The 17,580-nt window shown below is 32.4% G+C and overlaps 3 protein-coding genes across 3 annotated transcripts; 1 reads left to right on the plus strand and 2 right to left on the minus strand.

Annotated features, from left to right (window-relative positions):
- LOC109349864 (peroxidase 57-like) lies at positions 1,265-3,652 on the minus strand. The gene is made up of 2 exons (XM_019590890.1): positions 2,906-3,652; positions 1,265-2,251 (listed from the first exon to the last, which is right to left on the minus strand). The coding sequence occupies exons 1-2, from the start codon at positions 3,275-3,277 to the stop codon at positions 1,472-1,474; spliced, it is 1,152 nt and encodes a 383-aa protein (XP_019446435.1). The 5' UTR covers positions 3,278-3,652; the 3' UTR covers positions 1,265-1,471.
- Positions 6,420-10,854, plus strand: LOC109349176 (AP-1 complex subunit mu-2-like). Its single transcript, XM_019589881.1, has 11 exons — positions 6,420-6,693; positions 6,802-6,948; positions 7,048-7,110; positions 7,464-7,640; positions 7,732-7,835; positions 8,568-8,675; positions 8,798-8,894; positions 9,190-9,287; positions 9,456-9,597; positions 9,705-9,827; positions 10,387-10,854. The coding sequence occupies exons 1-11, from the start codon at positions 6,565-6,567 to the stop codon at positions 10,483-10,485; spliced, it is 1,287 nt and encodes a 428-aa protein (XP_019445426.1). The 5' UTR covers positions 6,420-6,564; the 3' UTR covers positions 10,486-10,854.
- Positions 12,135-16,809, minus strand: LOC109349175. Its single transcript, XM_019589880.1, has 7 exons — positions 16,219-16,809; positions 16,043-16,129; positions 15,719-15,931; positions 15,038-15,202; positions 14,558-14,611; positions 14,262-14,408; positions 12,135-12,777 (listed from the first exon to the last, which is right to left on the minus strand). Exons 1-7 carry the CDS (start codon positions 16,549-16,551, stop codon positions 12,400-12,402), a joined length of 1,377 nt encoding a protein of 458 aa, XP_019445425.1. The 5' UTR covers positions 16,552-16,809; the 3' UTR covers positions 12,135-12,399.

The raw sequence follows: 17,580 nt of genomic DNA on the forward strand, positions 1-17,580 counted from the left end.
AAAGGATAGGGAAAAACTTAGATGAATTAGTGTTAAAATGGTAGAGCTATGCATGAATCTTGATAAAGAAAGAAAGAATGAGAAAATCTATGAAAAGAAATCTTTTTCATGAATCAACAAGTATGAGAGAAAATCATGAATGAGAAAATAGAAAGTTTCTATATAGAATTAAGTTACAAGAAATAAGGGAATCACAATTTATATACTACAATGTCTAATTAATAACTAACTAACAAACTGAAATCAATTAACAACTTTAACATTCTTAGTTTCTTAGCAACCATGCAAGAAAGAAAAGAAGAGAATTGAAAGAACAAAAAGAGAAGAAACTATTGAACTTTCATTATTGGAATTCATTATGCATAAAGACAAAGTGCAAAAAATTTATACAAAGGAAAAATGGTAGTTGCTTGAAACTCAAGCTACCATTTAAAGTAAAACTAATCTTAACTACCATAACCAAAAACTATATAAGAATGAGTCATTTTCATTTTTAACATATTAATTAACTATAATAAGCTCCGCACCTCTGCAAATAATTAGAAACAAAGCATATTATATAAGAAAAATCATCTCATACCTGCTACTTAAATATTTTGAATTTTTATACAAGATTTTATTACAGTGGTAACTTTTGGTTATCATACTTAAGTTTGTTGTAATACTAATTTTAATATAAGGTTGTTGTAAGGCCATAATATTTGAAACTATGGGTGAGACTAGGTTAGGCTGTTTGATAGGTGTTCCTAACATAACTCATATTTGATTTTGTTATACCTTATTTATTATAGTCTCTAATCATACTAAACTAGAAGGCTTTTGTAAAAACTTATTTAACTATAGATATAGGCTGTAGGAAAAAAAACTTTCGAACTTGACATATATATTGTCTATTTAAATAAATAGATTACATATATACATCTTTACAAGGAATGATTTGTTTATACCGAATTAAAATATATAAATTCGTACTTAGTTAATAATTTTTATATAAAATACGTTTAATCAAATTAACCATTGAATTGAAAATTACACTATATATCATATGAAAATTAAATCTATTTGATTATAACTCAATTGATATTGAAATTTGAAACAAGTAATCAAATGATATAATGATATATAGTTATTAATAGGATTGAAATTTTTTACTATATATCATATTCCTTTTTAACATAACTTCCTCGTACAATGAAAACTACACTATATTAGGTGAACATGATATATTCGAATGATGCATAATGCCCTCTTTAATTAAACAAAAAACACTAACATTCATTTATTTCTTCTCAAAAGAAATAATATCACAACTAATTACACTGACTCATACCAACATATTTCATTCTAACACCTCTCTTTTTGTTCATCTGCCTAACCTTACAATGGACCAGTCAACATCTAGTAATTTAAGTTAAATTAACCATATTTTATAGGTTATACAAAAAAATAGCTTAAGAGAAATGTTAATTAATTAATTAGTGGACCTACAAATCTTCCTAACCTCTCCGTCATTCCCAGTCAGCACATTCAAAGTATTCAACTTATTCATCACCTCAACAAATCTCTTGTGGAACAAGTTAGGGTCAGCTGCCATATTCTGAACAGTTGGTGCAGTCCTAGGATCATTCAACAAATATGAATCTGTCACCAGCAATGTTTTATTTTTCTCCACAATGTTCTTGAAAAAGAGGTTGTCAAGCACTGTTGGTGTCTCATCAAAATCCATAGGTGGGTTCCTAAACTTGGGTGTGTAAGCATCCACACATACTTTTTTTATTTCATCAACTACTCCTGGTGTCAAGTTAGGGTCTGGATTATTAGTTTCTTTGTAGTTATAAGCCCTATCCATGAAGAAATCACAGTGAGCTGAACCAATTGAATGTGCACCTAGTAGGATAACCATTTCTTCCTCATTGAACCCTTTCTTGTTGAAAGTTTCTATCATTTTTTCCAATGACCAGTTTGGAGCAGGGAGGTTATTGTCTTCAACCATTGAAGCAAGGGAAAGGAGTGCATCCCTTCGACCACCAAGGGAGCGCTGACGTGGCAGACCACCTAGGATCAGAGCTTCGTTGGTTGCAAATGCTATTGTGTCAGCACATGACACTGTTTGAGGACACTCTTGTTCCAGCTTTGCCTTTATATCATCAATGAGATCAGAACCCTTGAGGAGTAAACCATTAAACCCAGAACTTTTCTCTACTGGGTCACCAGACGGATTGAAATCTAATAAGAGCGAGGCATCGCATCCCTGTTTTCATCATATGGCCATATCCATTTTAGAAACTCTAATTTCATACCACAATTATTTTCTAGATCAATTTTTTTTTTACAGAAATTAAGAAATGCTAACAGAAAGCTTGCAGGGCTATTACATTTTGATATAGAAAGTTGTCCGAGTAACATTGTGGATAGCATTATTCAAAAAAAGGAGGATGTTAATCTGTACCTCTGTGCACCGATTAAGGATTCATGAATAGAAATTATTTTATTAAAAAGTATTGTATTTAACATATTACAAACCTTAAAACATCACTTTTGAATTATTAATAATTTTTGAATTTTTAATCAGTAACCTTTAAAAAATCCATTAAACAGTTGAAATGTTTCTTGAATATCAAGAAGAGTTCTATTATTGATATTTTTTAAAGTATACACCACATTTTTATTTCAAAATAGGGAACTGTAATATGTCTAATTTTGATATATTTTTGAAATATATGTTTATAAACGAAGATAAATAAAAGTACTATGTATAGTAAAGATAAATAATACTATATTAAAAAACAAATTTAAATGTGATGTTGAACACAAATAACATAGCTCCCAAGTCCCAACAGAAAAATCATGGAAATTTTTTATTTAGAAATATGTAAAAATAAAATAGTTGTCAGGAAGAGCTTACACCAACGAAGCAATCATGGAATAGAAGACGAACAACGTTAGAGACAGCATTTGGGTTTGTCTTAAAAGTTTCAACAAGCATATCAGCCACAATTTTTTCTGCTTTTGGGCAACTCTGCTTATAAAACCCTTCCTTGAGACCAGCTTTGGTAGGCATAGCAGGATCTGCAGTTCCTGGATTTTCTTGTTCATCACGTAGCAACACTAGTGGTTCTCCCGGATCATCTTTCAATAGAGGTTGTGGTTTCTGACCCTCTTTGCTTCCAAACCCAATAAAGTTAAACCAGTCACTTGGTGTAAAAGCTAAGCAATTAGGAATCACCACCAAGTGGAAAATGAGAATGATCTTAACAAAAACCCCAGCCATTTTCATATTGATATATGAAATAAAAGAACAAAAAAACTCTACTCGATGGCTGTGTGTTAATTAATTAGCAAAGTTGTTGGGTTTTGAGAGAAACCAAAAGGTATGAAAACCTTTAATAAGCCAACTTGGTGTTTGAAACATTTTCAATTACTTATGGTGGACAAACGTTTTTTCTCTTAAGGTGTTGATTATTCTAGTAACCTCTAAGGCAAAATTGTGTTTGCTAGTGTGGCAATAAAAACATGGAGAGAGGATTGAGTGTGTGACACTTATAGATGTTGTCCATATATTGTTTAAACCCTTTATACGTACGATTTGACTGATTAACCGTTGGAGGAGAAAGATATAATTAGGCCAATGTGAGAGAATGAAGCAGCTTTTTAAACCACTGTTTTTTTCTCACTTTCCTTCTGTTCTTGTTTTTTTAAATGGAATTGTCATGCGGAATTAGTTGCTCTAAATATGGAGTGCCTTAGAAAGGATAGGCTAACCACTAATCATAATTTGAGGCTACAATTTTTTTCTCCTTTTTTTTTAATGACAAAGATGGAAGAGGAGGAGATGGATTAATTCTTGATGCAAATTTTTTTTTGGTATTACTAAGATATCCCTCAATTAATTATGTGGGGTTTCCTAACAAGTGTTACTCTTAGGAATTGAACCCTTGACATTTTAATATTTCTAAGAATTTAGTGAGATCTTACATAACTAGATAAATACATGGTAGTAGAAAATGAAGAGAGATAAGGTTGAGTTTATTAAGTGTGAAATACGTGGCAGAGAGTGAAATATTTTATAAGTAGAAAAAACTTATAGAACTGATAGTTTTAAGGTTTTGGTTCAAGAAGTGCTGTCTTACTTGTGGCTGTTAACTCTTCTCATATTCTAATAACAATGGAATTCTCCGATGATTGAAGGCTCCCGGTCGCGGTCTGGTCCAACAGATAAAAATAAAACAAAGTCCCCTCCATAAAGATGAGGTAGGCAAATATAAAACTTACTTCCTAACATGCCCCTTCCACATATGCCTGTCGGACAAGGTTTCATATCAAAACCAATTAATAATGAAAAAAGTAGTTCAATATGTATTTAAATCATTCACGAAACAATGAGGTAGGCGATGTGAGACTTACTTCCCAACAACAAGAGCCTTCAAAGTAAACTATCCTGTATGTAGAAGTTGTCTGCAAGGTTAGATTCATTCTAAATACATCCATCTTCATTTATGTACCTATACTATCTTTGATTTTTTGGTACATAACCTTTAATTTATTTTCTTTTTGGAGTCGATCTATAGAAGTTAAGTTTAGAAAATAAAACATAGCAAAAAGGTAGCTTATTTTCTTTTGCTGCTATCTTCTTGGTACTCATTACATGCAAAATATAAGAAGACATGCAGCAATGAAAATTTAGATTTTTTTTACTGGATGTCTGAATCTAAAACTTCAGACTACTAGTGACTAGTCAAGGGCAAAAGAGCAAGCACCTGATCCAAATTTATTATATGTATTTTTCTGGAGTCTATGCATATAATGCTACTTTTCTTATCATGTATATTTATGCCAATATATATGCTTCCCTTTCATATGAATGTTGCAGATGGCAGAACTAGCTCATTGGTTCATGCGCGAAGATCCAATGGACAGGCCTGAAATGAGGGAGGTTCTCGGGGCATTATCACAAATTTTGATGCCCTTCATAGAGTGGGAAGCATCAATATTAATGGAAGATTAAGACTCTTTGCTACTTTAAGATACTGGTTTACATATGCTTGTATTTGCAGGGTAAATATATTAGTATGCTGCTGCCATTTGGGTTAAGCCCAGGTTATGGGGGTGTATAATATTGCATATGTAGATTATTATAGTTTTTAGATAGAAGAATAAGATTATAGGATTAAATCTGATCATGACTTCTTAATGTATTGAAAAATTATATGCTAACATTTGACAAAACGGAAACGTAAAACTAATTTTTCTGCCACTAAATGAATTGAAGGAGACTCATCTTTTTTTTTGTTCGACTGTAACTATGGCAGAATCAGAAGCTACTTTTGTGGTGAGTTATGCAGTACCACCAAGGACAAAATAAGCCACAATGAATACACAAAATTAGCTGCATCAAGAGTTTGACAATCTCACCATGTTAAAAAAGCTGTTGGCCAAAAACAGAATGTCTCGAAGAATTCCAATAATATCTTCTTGGCATGCTTGTAAAAAAACAAAATACTGAGAAGCATTTCAGGTGGATGTGTTTAACTTTGTTAGCATTTTTTTCTAAATGGATACCCCTCCATGTGTAACTTGTCTTTGTTATGATTCTAAGATTTAACATCATACACACAAAAATTTATTCCATCGTCCATTTCTATCAACACAATATAAGTGTGAAATTGTACTATTATCCAATTATGTATTCTAATGTTATTAATGATATTTCATTTTCATAATAGTTATCTCAAAACTAAATATATGACTAATTCATGAGGTAATAATATTTATTCAAATCATGCAAGGGAAAATAGCTTCTCATAATGAAAGTAGGCTATGTTCCCACATTTTATCAACACTTCAATCTTACTGTCATTACAGAGAACTTTATCTAATTATTAATGCGACTTAAAAGTTGGTTTGATAGTTATATTATGGGGTAAAACATATATTTGGGGCTATTATATAGACTATAAAACAATTAATTAAACCAAATTGTATGCCAACTTTATAACATGACGGAGTTAAGTTCCTGATATATTGTTATTTTTAATTGATATGACATATTTTTATTGGTTCAAAAAAGAATTTAGGGAAACAATATTAAAGAGTTGAAATTCTTTTCACATTTCTACTCCATGAGTAATATCACTTTCTTTCATTTTTTGTACTACCAAAAATATCTCATCACGTTTTAGGTAAAGAATTAATCCATTTTGGGGTGTGTGACTGCTCCTCCCAATAAATATCATATTAAATATGTTACATTTTAGTCATCCTAAAAATCTAGCAATGTTTTACCATATTAGACCAACAATTTGGTGTTATTCCTTTCCATTTGCTTCAATTTACAAATATTAAGAAGTAATGAAAAAAATATAAAGCATATGGGCAGAGAATAACTATAAATTCATTTAAAAATCCAAAACTCTTCCAAAGGAAAATAAAAAATTAGACATTATTTTCCCGTGCCACAACGTCGTCGTTTCAGAGATAGTCCTCCTCCTCCTTCCTTCTCTAGTTCTCCAAACTCGCAAGTCACAACGCTGATTTGATTTAGAATTTCAGGATCCAAATCGAGCAATGGCAGGGGCAGCCTCTGCTCTTTTCCTTCTCGACATCAAAGGCCACATCCTCATCTGGCGCGACTATCGCGGTGATGTCTCCGCCGTCGACGCTGAACGATTCTTCACCAAACTCATCGACAAAGAGGTCTAATCATTCTAACACTTCTAATTCATTTCATATCATTTTGCATAAATCAAAATATACTGAAACCGTTTTCTATTAACTTTTTGAATCATGATTTGAACGGCGCAGGTTGATGCGCTGTCTCAAGATCCAGTTGTGTTCGATAATGGCGTCACCTACATGTTCGTACAACACAGTAACGTTTACCTCATGATTGCTGCTAGACAAAATTGTAATGCCGCTAGCCTTCTCTTTTTCCTCCACCGTATAGTTGATGTAAGCAAACTGATATTCGTTGCTGATCTCGAGTTTGATTCTAACCATTTAAATTTTGAATTCGGAAACTAAAATGTTTGATCTGTGTTCTTGTTGCAGGTGTTTAAGCACTACTTTGAAGAATTGGAAGAGGAATCTCTGAGGGATAACTTTGTCGTTGTGGTAATTGCTTTACTAAATTCATTTAATAGCACTTTTGGTTTTGATTAATTTTGAGAGATAGACCACTTTTCTTATTATTTTAATTGTAAGGACCTTAAATTAGCTGATCCGAACATAAACTAAGGACACATTTGGCTAAATGGCTTAGTTTAATGCTTGTGCAATAAACGCTTATCTCCGACAAGATTGTTGAAATAAACTAAAATGGAACTTTGTAAGGTCGTAAGTTATTCTCGGTAACTCTGCCTGACACCTGTTTAAGTGTGTATATGATATGATAAGCTCAAATGAACTCTTCCAAATGCCCTCGAAGTCTGTAATTGTGATATTCTGGTTTCTTCTGTCATTGCCAGTATGAACTACTTGATGAAATTATGGACTTCGGATACCCTCAGTATACTGAGGCAAAAATTCTCAGTGAATTTATCAAGACAGATGCTTACAGAATGGAAGTTACACAGAGACCTCCCATGGCTGTTACAAATGCTGTGTCGTGGCGCAGTGAAGGGATAAACTACAAGAAAAATGAGGTGGTTACTAGAAAAGTGAAGGTTCTATGTCATTTTAAATTATAATTCGATGCTCTATGCCGTTAATTTTACTTTTCTGTTAAATGATTAGGTTTTCTTGGATGTGGTGGAGAGTGTTAACATACTTGTCAATAGCAATGGACAAATAATTAGGTCTGACGTTGTTGGTGCACTAAAGATGAGAACATATTTGAGGTTTGCTTTCTACTTTCCTTGAGATCTATTGAAGTTCAAGCTATTGGTTTGAGATGGGCTGTTAACTAACTTAGATTTCTACTATTGATTGCCTGATCTAAATTTTAATATGTTGGTCTATAGGCTACTCCATGGTCCGAGTTTTCTGGTTAAGTGCTTTTATTTTCGTGTCTATTTGTGTGTGGAGGGTGTATGATTATTGATCAGGATTCAAGAGCCATACATTAGGAAACCAAGCATGATCTACATATTTCTATCAAATATTTCTTAAAACTTGTTCCGGAAACAGTTTCTTAACTTGTGAGGGTAAGGTTGTGTACATCTACCTCCCCATATCTCAGTAGGTAGGAGCCACATGTATTGGGCCGCAATTTTTATTTCTTAAAACTTGTATAATGTATAGCTAAAATTTGAGGAATGCAAATGAAATTAGCAATTTGAAATTGGATTATGTTTAGTGCCTACTGTCTGACATGCTTACCGATTGATTTATTCATTTGAGATTGCTCAAGCTTTTTTTAGGATCTAATGCTAAGCACCCATGTCTCTTGTCCACCCATTAGATATAATGTAGGCAGGTCCAACCACCAGATGCATATTGCTCGCAACATTTACAGTTGAGGGTTGTTTGGAAGGCTGTTAACTGTGTAGTGCCTAGCAGTCGAATTAACTTACATGCTAGAGTATTTATCCGAAAACTGAAATGTGCTGTTCTTGGTTTATCTAATGCAGTGGTATGCCTGAGTGTAAACTTGGCTTGAATGATAGAGTATTATTAGAGGCCCAAGGTAGAACAACCAAGGGAAAGGCAATAGACTTGGAAGACATCAAATTTCACCAGTAAGCATGCTTGACTCTCTTGTCTTCACAAACTGATCCTCTTGGGTCAACATTTTATTTTCTACAAGTGTGTTTCTTCTTCTTGATGCTAGTTCTCAAATTACGTCTGGCATGTGATGAAGGTGTGTGCGTTTGGCTCGATTTGAAAATGATCGAACAATTTCCTTCATACCACCTGATGGAGCATTTGATTTGATGACTTACAGGCTCAGTACACAGGTTAATCTTTTTCTCTAGTTATTAAATAAGTTTATGTTTTTAGGGGATACACAACATGACAACATACATGCGAAGATAGATGAGCCTAGGCAAAAGAAAGAGAAGCCTAGTGGACAAGGTCCCACCTGGTGAGCTCTTGGAAGGGTCATTTTACATAGCCTTACCCTATCCATGGAGAGGTTGTGTCTAGGATTTGAACCCGTGACGTAGAAGGTCACAAGGCAACAAGTTTACCAAGATTTTGAAGAGAAGAAAAGAAGTTGAAGTGTGTTGATTCTACCATCTCTGTTTTCAGGTTAAGCCATTAATTTGGGTGGAAGCGCAAGTTGAAAAGCACTCGAAGAGTCGGATTGAGATTATGGTAAAAGCTAGGAGCCAATTTAAGGAACGTAGGTATGGAGATTTCTTCTTTTCTTATATCTGTTACTTTTCCTCCCCTTTTGTTCCCCTGATGTAACATGGGAGAATTGTTTCCCTTAAGTTCATTTACTGGGTTTTTCGTTCTAGATTTTAGACCACCCTGAATGTGTAATTCCTTGGCTAATGGAATTTATTTTACAGCACTGCTACAAGTGTTGAGATTGAGTTGCCTGTGCCTGTTGATGCAACCAATCCAAATGTTCGAACTTCAATGGGGTCTGCATCGTATGCACCTGAAAAAGATGCATTAGTCTGGAAAATAAGATCCTTCCCTGGAGGCAAGGTATGAGTTCACTTAGAAATGACATGGTATCCTTGAAAAACACCCATCTTCGTACCTCAATTTGATTGTGATTTATTGGACTTGTTTCCTCTCATTTATAATTTCAGGAGTATATGTTAAGAGCTGAGTTTCGTCTTCCTAGTATAACAGATGAGGAAGCAACTCCAGAGAGAAAAGCTCCTATACGTGTCAAATTTGAGATACCATATTTTACTGTTTCTGGAATACAGGTATTGCTACATAAACATACTTCTTCCTGTATTAGCGGTAACTTGGTAAGGCTATCTTCTCACCATTGGAAATCATGTTTGCTTCCTTTGGTGATCTATATCAGTCTTATTAAATTTAGTTAAATGTTTGCTCTATTCTAATATTATAATATTCAACCTTTTGCCTATTGGTAGGTACTGTTTCAGAACCAGATGCATCTGTCATAGTTTACATTGTTTTCACAGTCCAAGTAATATTAAAAAATTCACAACAACAGATGTTTATAAATAGTAATACTAAACTAACAAAAGGATTGATAGTCGGAAAAAAACTGAATTTGACATCAGAAACTAATACAGAATTTTAATTTTATACCATTTTCAAGACTAATGGTTTTAAGTAAGTTGTTTGAACCATATGAAATGTGTAAGACTAGGCCACATATAAATGAAACATTGACATTATATTGGTAAAATTAAAAAAAAAACCACATAATGTGCTGGTGTTGTTCAGTTAGTTGAAGCTTTGATTGATTTGATGAAAGATGGCAACCAACATGTAAATGTTTTGGTTTTATAGGTAAGATATTTGAAGATTATTGAAAAAAGTGGGTATCAGGCTCTACCATGGGTGAGATACATAACAATGGCAGGAGAGTATGAACTAAGGCTTGTCTAAGATATTGTATATTCACTTGATGCTTGTAATCCACTAAACAATTGTGTCATCTTCATTGATCAATGACTTCAAACCGGTGGATGGGAGAGGGACTCTTGAGAGAAATTAGTTAAAGTTTATTCTGCCAAGTCATCTCTATCTTGGTGATAGTTTTTTGGCAACAAATTGTAAGTTGCTCATTGTCTATAAAATTCTGGTCATTTTGTTCAAATCTGTATTGATTGGGAAAAATGCTATGTTCTGGGGTTATTTTTATCCACTCTTGCTTTTTATGTACAATCTGTCTATCTTTTCTCATGATCTTAAAAATTGTAATTTGATTTATATCTGTTAGAGAATTCTTGGCTTTTGTATTACTAAGATTGAATATCCCCCACCCCCTAATTCTATTCCTAGTCTGTCCATTTTTTTGTATTGATATGTAAGTAGCAACGTAATTTTAACCATTCATTCAGATAGATGGTTGCAGGTTAATGACTGAAAAGCAAAATTTGTGTGTTTTTATTGTAAGGTTGTGTCTGTAAAGCTGATAAATTTCAGATAATATAGACAACATCCGTCTGGGCATTAATTAAGCTAAAAAAAACGTTAGTTTCATTTTGATTTGGCCTATAAGTTTATACAGTTTCTCAAAAAGTCAATCTCAATAGCTAAAGCATACATAGATAAATAAACATTCATTCTTTATTTTACGAACCAATCTACAAAATATATGTTATATTGGATCGGGTTGACTACGATAAATATATCATGAATTTGGAAATGGATTTAATGACATTAGATTCAGTAACTTTGACAATTTTGAACCATTGGATGAAAATCAGACAACTTACATGAAAACTATGTTGACTTCGATTTTTAACAACATTGTTTCATCCAACGACTCAAAATAGATAAAGTAACTAAATCCAAAGTTACTCAAACATATCCCCATTAATAATGGGATTTACCCCAGGTCATATGCACCCTTACCTACGTCTGTATAACATGTCTTCACAATTGTCAGCTACCTTCTATACAGGTTGGTGTGCTTAATTAAGAGGCTGCAGAATTGCAGCTACAACTAGATCCGTTTTAAAGCTGTTTTTTAACAAAATCCAAAAAAAGTACAATTGAAAATTGAAAGAGAAAATTATTCACATTTATTTTGGCTCTTTAAAAACAAATAAATGATGAATGATGCATTAAATGTACATAAATCTTTACACCGACAATATATAGATATTCCACTCAAATTGAATTTGAATGGTGTCCCCCCTCTAGTTAAGTGGATTATATGCATATTTCTATCACGCATACACATCATATATGCACTCCTATGGCTACTGTTATAGACTTATATCTTCACACCATTCTTTTGCAGAACAACTTAAATGTGCTCCATGAATGCCATTTACTCTTCTGTCTGTGTCAATGATCATCATATGAGATGGGTCAGTGCCACCGGCTTAATTATATTGCCTTCCAAGTCAACTATTTCTTCACTCGTTTACACTCAATTAATTGCTGGTTTCATTTCGTCTCATTTAATTCATCATTATATATACCTTATTGCATATTTTATACGTACTAAACTAATAGGATACATAGTTGCCAAGATATTAGGAGTTAAATATAAGTAATGAACACCCAACTGTAGGGAACAAGAATGCAAGAAATACCAAGAATGGTAGTATATTTACTATTTCTTTTAATTTTTTTACATAAGAGTCCAGGTGATAATAGTGTAATCAGTGGATGACCTGTTATAGTCAAAATCCAAGAAGAAAAATCCTGATGAACAAAAGAAATATAATTTAACTATAAGAAAAAATTACCCAAGCTCCTTAATTGACCTTAGGAAAACCAATATCACCCAAACCCAAAAATGCCAAAGAAAAAAAAAGATTCTAATGTATACCATTCATCATTCCCTTAGGGACATCTCACATTTCTCCCAGGTCCACCATAGTAAAAATAATTCCCCCAAACATTATTAATCCCTCCTTGTATGTCATAGCAATTAGAGTGATCAGCTAGAACCCTTAGATTTGACAAGGGAATCAAGTTATTATCCCAATCCACAACTTGTATATTCCTAAAGTAAGAAGCTTTTCCAAAACCTTCACTTGCAAAGTGCCCACTACCCATTTGAGTGGAAGTGTGAGACCCTGTTTGCCTTGAATTCACAATTTCTCCACCAAATTGTACCATGCTTGCATGATCCCTTAGGTGTGTGAACAAGAATGATGGCCAATACCCAACTAGGATTCCGGATCCAAATTCAAGCCACCAGTTTCCATGCTTTGGATCCTACACAAAAAAAAGAAGCATATGTCCAATTATTCAATGACACTTTTTTGTTTGTTTTATAAGAAGGCAAAACTACTCATAGATAGACATAATTATGAAGAGCAACATGTTAACGGGTTAGTAAGTTAAATGGGTCAAAAAGAAAAGAAATAAAGGTGGTTAATGAAATTCTCAAAATATTGGGATGTTGCTAATATAAGAAGAAAAAAGGTCTTAAGGTATGAATTAGAAGCTCTTTGGTGGGAAAAGGAAGAGAATCTTATAAAGAAGGATAGCATAATAAGGGTTACAGTTCATTATTGAATTCACCAGTGCATGCGTGTAATGTCCCAAAGTATTAAAGTAAAGGTGTGCATCAGATGCATCTAACTAAGACAGGACACTGTACAAAATTTTGTGCTGTTCTCCTTTTAATTTCAAATCTTGATAATAAAAAATAGAGTTTAAAATCTATGCATCAACAATATAAAGTTTTTTACATTGTCAATACATAATAGATCATTCATTTATATTACTTTTATCTAAGAGTTAATGATAATTATGATGAATGATTTGCTAACATAATAAAAAACACTTCCACTATTTGAAATCTTAAAAAAAAAATATAGTATCCTCTAACTAATCTAAGGTTCCCACATGAGTAGTGGATTGAACTCCACCAAATTTTGACATAGATATACTAACTGAGTATAATATTCTGCATAACTCGTCATATTAAATAATCTAAATTAATTCGCATTAATTAAATGTATATTACAGTAATAACACTCTATATCATGATATTGAAAACTTAAGCATCATGTAAGGAATTAGAATAATAGTTATTATTTAGTTAAAGTTACTTCAAAATTATATATGCTTGTAGTAAAAATATTATTACACGCTTTTAAACTTTTAAAATATTAAATGTATTTTAATTTTAATACACTTAAAAGAAAATAGTCAAAATACAGTTAATAAAATTCAAGTGAAAATAACCTTATAAGTCAGAATATTCAATGGCATTGAGCCCACAATTGTCCATCTTATTATTTATATATAGATATATAGTTTGTGGGCTGCTTTGAGCCTTTGACTAAGAAAATTGAAGACGTTTAAGAACCACACAAAGTACTCAAATCAAACGGTAGGCATTAGCCACTCAGTACTATCGCATAAAATATTACTAGCAAATTAGCAATCCATTAGGTGGGTCCCTTTAGGTGAACCTGTACTGGATTTGGGATTTCAACTAACATGCATACTCTGAACAAATTAATCTAAATTCGAAAGTCTAAACCAAGAAAAAAAAATACCCTCAATCGTTTTATATGACTTGTTTGACAAAGTTCAACTTTTCAATCAACCGTAAAAACTGCACATAACATAAAAGAAACAATAATAAAAAGACAAAACTAAACCCAAAACTGGAGACTTGTAATAACCTGTATAGTATATTCTCAATAGTTTTCTAAGGTTAGTTTTGTAATGGAGCAGGAAATTACCTTCCAAATTAGCAAGCTAATATCAAATTGTCCACCAGCATATGTAGAAGTTGGTGATATTGCAGCTCCAATTGCAATTCTATTGTTAGTTTGAACAAAACCTGAGCACAGTAAGTTGTAGCACCCAGTTGCTTGATATGCATCACTCTGCAAATAATAATCAATTAAATTATTATTGTTATTCTGTTTCTTTGAAAGTCTTATAGTTATCTTACACTTCAAGCAGTGACCATAATATATAAAATTTCTAGAAGTACACTATTATCCTCTCTTTTCTTCAATGACTTTATACTTACCGTCCAATAAGTAAAGAATCTAGGGTAACTGTCCCCATAGAGCTCCGGGCTGACCTGCATAAAAGTCAGTTGAAATTAGTTTGAATGGCTAAAATACAAAATTAAGGACTAATCCATTACCCTTTTTAATGGTGCCAAAAGTGAGTTATATTTAATTGAGTTATAAAGTATTTTGTGATATTTCGTTATATTTCAATATAGTTTTAGACTTTTATTATAAATTTTAACATTTCAATAAATGTTTTCCAATTCAAGCTGGGTATCAAGGTATAATGGCATGTTTGCAACAACTCTCTACAATTAAATACATGGAATACGTAGGTGGGAATTCTAGCTGCATTTCTTTAATGCTAACCAAATACTATAATGAATTTAAGAAATGTATTCAAAGATAGTAAAAAGGGAGTATAAAAAAGAAAGAGTGTGTTTCTGTAAATGAAGAATTAATTAAGATGCAGTAATGGCTGAACCTATACATGCCTGCCAACCAGCTTCAATGGTGTTAAGATCATCTCCAAATGAACCAGATATGACCCACATTTGGGACAAGCTGAATTCATATCGATTTGCTACCTGGGGTGCCCACACATTTATGCTAGCCTTTGCTCCATAATATTTTTCTCCACTTACATACCCAACTGCATGCTGTGCAGGAACAAAAATTGTTTGTTAGGCCATTTTAAATTTTGAAGATGGTTCATAGGGGAAACTCAAAATTAGTTTATATTTCAAGTTGAGTTGTTTTGTTAAATGTTTCTACACAAGATAATGATAGTTGCAGTGCAGCACATATATGAATGAATGATAAGATCACTTGCTTTGGAGTAAGTGAAACATTAGTAAGCTGAGGAACCATGGAATTCAGTGATCATACTATAAATAGGAAAAAGGTTGAAGTTTCACTACTGAAAGAAAGGAATATAAACCCAGCTACTTAAAATTAATTATTAATGGTTCCATTACTGGAGAAACTTCATTACTATACTCATCTTCATAAAAAGAAGACAAATGCACATTAAAATATGATGAAAAAAGAAGTCAATTGTCATGTTTTAATATGTCATTTGATTCTCACTTTACTTGGGAGAGAAAAGAGAAGAAAATATGGGATTATGTTGCTCTTTTTTTCTCTTCTTTTTAGGATAGCTCTGAAGTGCATACCTCATGTCCATTGCTGTTTGTGTCCCTTCTAACAGGTTTTCTTATTTTTCTTCCAAATCTGCTAACTGAACTGGCCCTTAACATATCTTGCTCTGTTGTTCTTCTAATTGGAATTGTCCCTTCAGGACATGATTCTCCAGACAAGCTCCATAGCTGAAAATTCTCAGTCAATTCTTCCATTTGTCTGTGATGTTTGGGTTTTTCAGGAGGATCCTGCACATGCATGAAAATTTCTACTTTTTATTTAAAAAATCAAATTCTCAAAAGCTTAACTTCAAATTATAATCTAAAAATGTTTCTTTAAAATACAAGTTTAACAATTACCAATGGTCTATGTCCTTTCAAATGAGGATGATCAAAAGCTGGTTGTAGATGAGATACAACACAATCTATTATATCACCATCAGGACTCTATAAAGAAAGGAACAAAAGATCAAGTTATATTCCAAAACTGAGTATATAACAGAGGAAAAACAGGGGAATTGAAAACTTTGAAATACCTGAATTGTTTTAATAGAAGGCTTGTTAAGCTGATTAAGATGATTTCTTATAATGTTAAACTTGTGAACCTCTTCCTTTGGCCCAAAAGACTCATTGTAAACTAGGTAGTTGCCAATTTCTGAGGAACAAACAGGACAAACCAAAGAAACAAGAAGAAGGAAATGTACAAGAGTGGAAATGATTGGAGAGTTAAAACACAAGCTAAAATCCATGCTTGAGAAATATGCGTGCACTTGTTTACATTGGCCCTGTCTTCTTCTTCTTCTTCCACGAACAAAACAAAACTGTGTATTCCTAAAATGTTTTGATTCTGTCGAGGAAAATGAATCCATCCAACACAAAATGAGTATTCTAAGAAAACTTAATTACTACTTCTCCATTTTCAATGCCTTGGAAGCATTGAATAACAATATAGTCCTTATATTATATTTCTCTCTCTGTTTGGAGTCTTGTGCTTAAAACTTCTAATACTTGGTTTTTATTACTGACAACTTGAACCCTCAGGCATTAGGTGATTAAAATACATGTCTCTCAGTGGGATTTTATTTAAGTTTTGCCCATGTGGGTTGGAGGAATACTTATGAATGCTAGAGAGTGATGAAATCATAACACATTTTAAAATTTAGATGAAAGATAATGAAGTATGAGTTCAGCTTTTTAAAATGATTGTTTTTTATATTAAAGATGAGAATGATTATAAGTTAGTCAATGGATTTATTCTTCTTAACATGGAGTATAAAATACTTTTTTAAGTTTGCCATTTCATAGTTAAAGAGTAACCATTTTGAGGGCTAGAGATTATTGAATGGAATTTCACTTTTATAAGTTTATCAACAAAGGAGAATAATCCAATTTCTAAAAAGAACTCAACGATCAATCAACTATGCTTATTGATTCTTAGTTACATCAATAAAAAGTACAATTTTCATTAGGAGTGAGTTGCTTAGGTGGTATGCAAATTGAAATGATGTATTGAAAAAAAAAAGAAATACCAAACAAAACATAAAAATACCTTTTCAACAAAAAAAAACTTGTATAAACTTGATCCACTTGCCTACTTGAGGACCTGTATTAGGCCAACAGTTATTAATTTTTTATAATTAATAAAGCTTAGGTAATAACACCACACTAAATTTGGTTATATCAAATTTATACATTATTATCTTGTATAGTTTGTGCAAGTAGGAAAATCAAATATATTTTCTTTGCCAAATTCTAACAATCATTATTAATAGAGGTAAGATTAACAAATGATTTTTGTGGGATAGGGGTACTAAATCATAATTAGAGAGCTTCATTTAATTAAAAAGAAAAGTAAAAAGTAAAATTAATATTTTAATCTTATTTTGTGAAATTTGATT

Source organism: Lupinus angustifolius, chromosome LG06, assembly GCF_001865875.1.
Source record: "Lupinus angustifolius cultivar Tanjil chromosome LG06, LupAngTanjil_v1.0, whole genome shotgun sequence".
Classification (NCBI taxonomy): domain Eukaryota; kingdom Viridiplantae; phylum Streptophyta; class Magnoliopsida; order Fabales; family Fabaceae; genus Lupinus; species Lupinus angustifolius.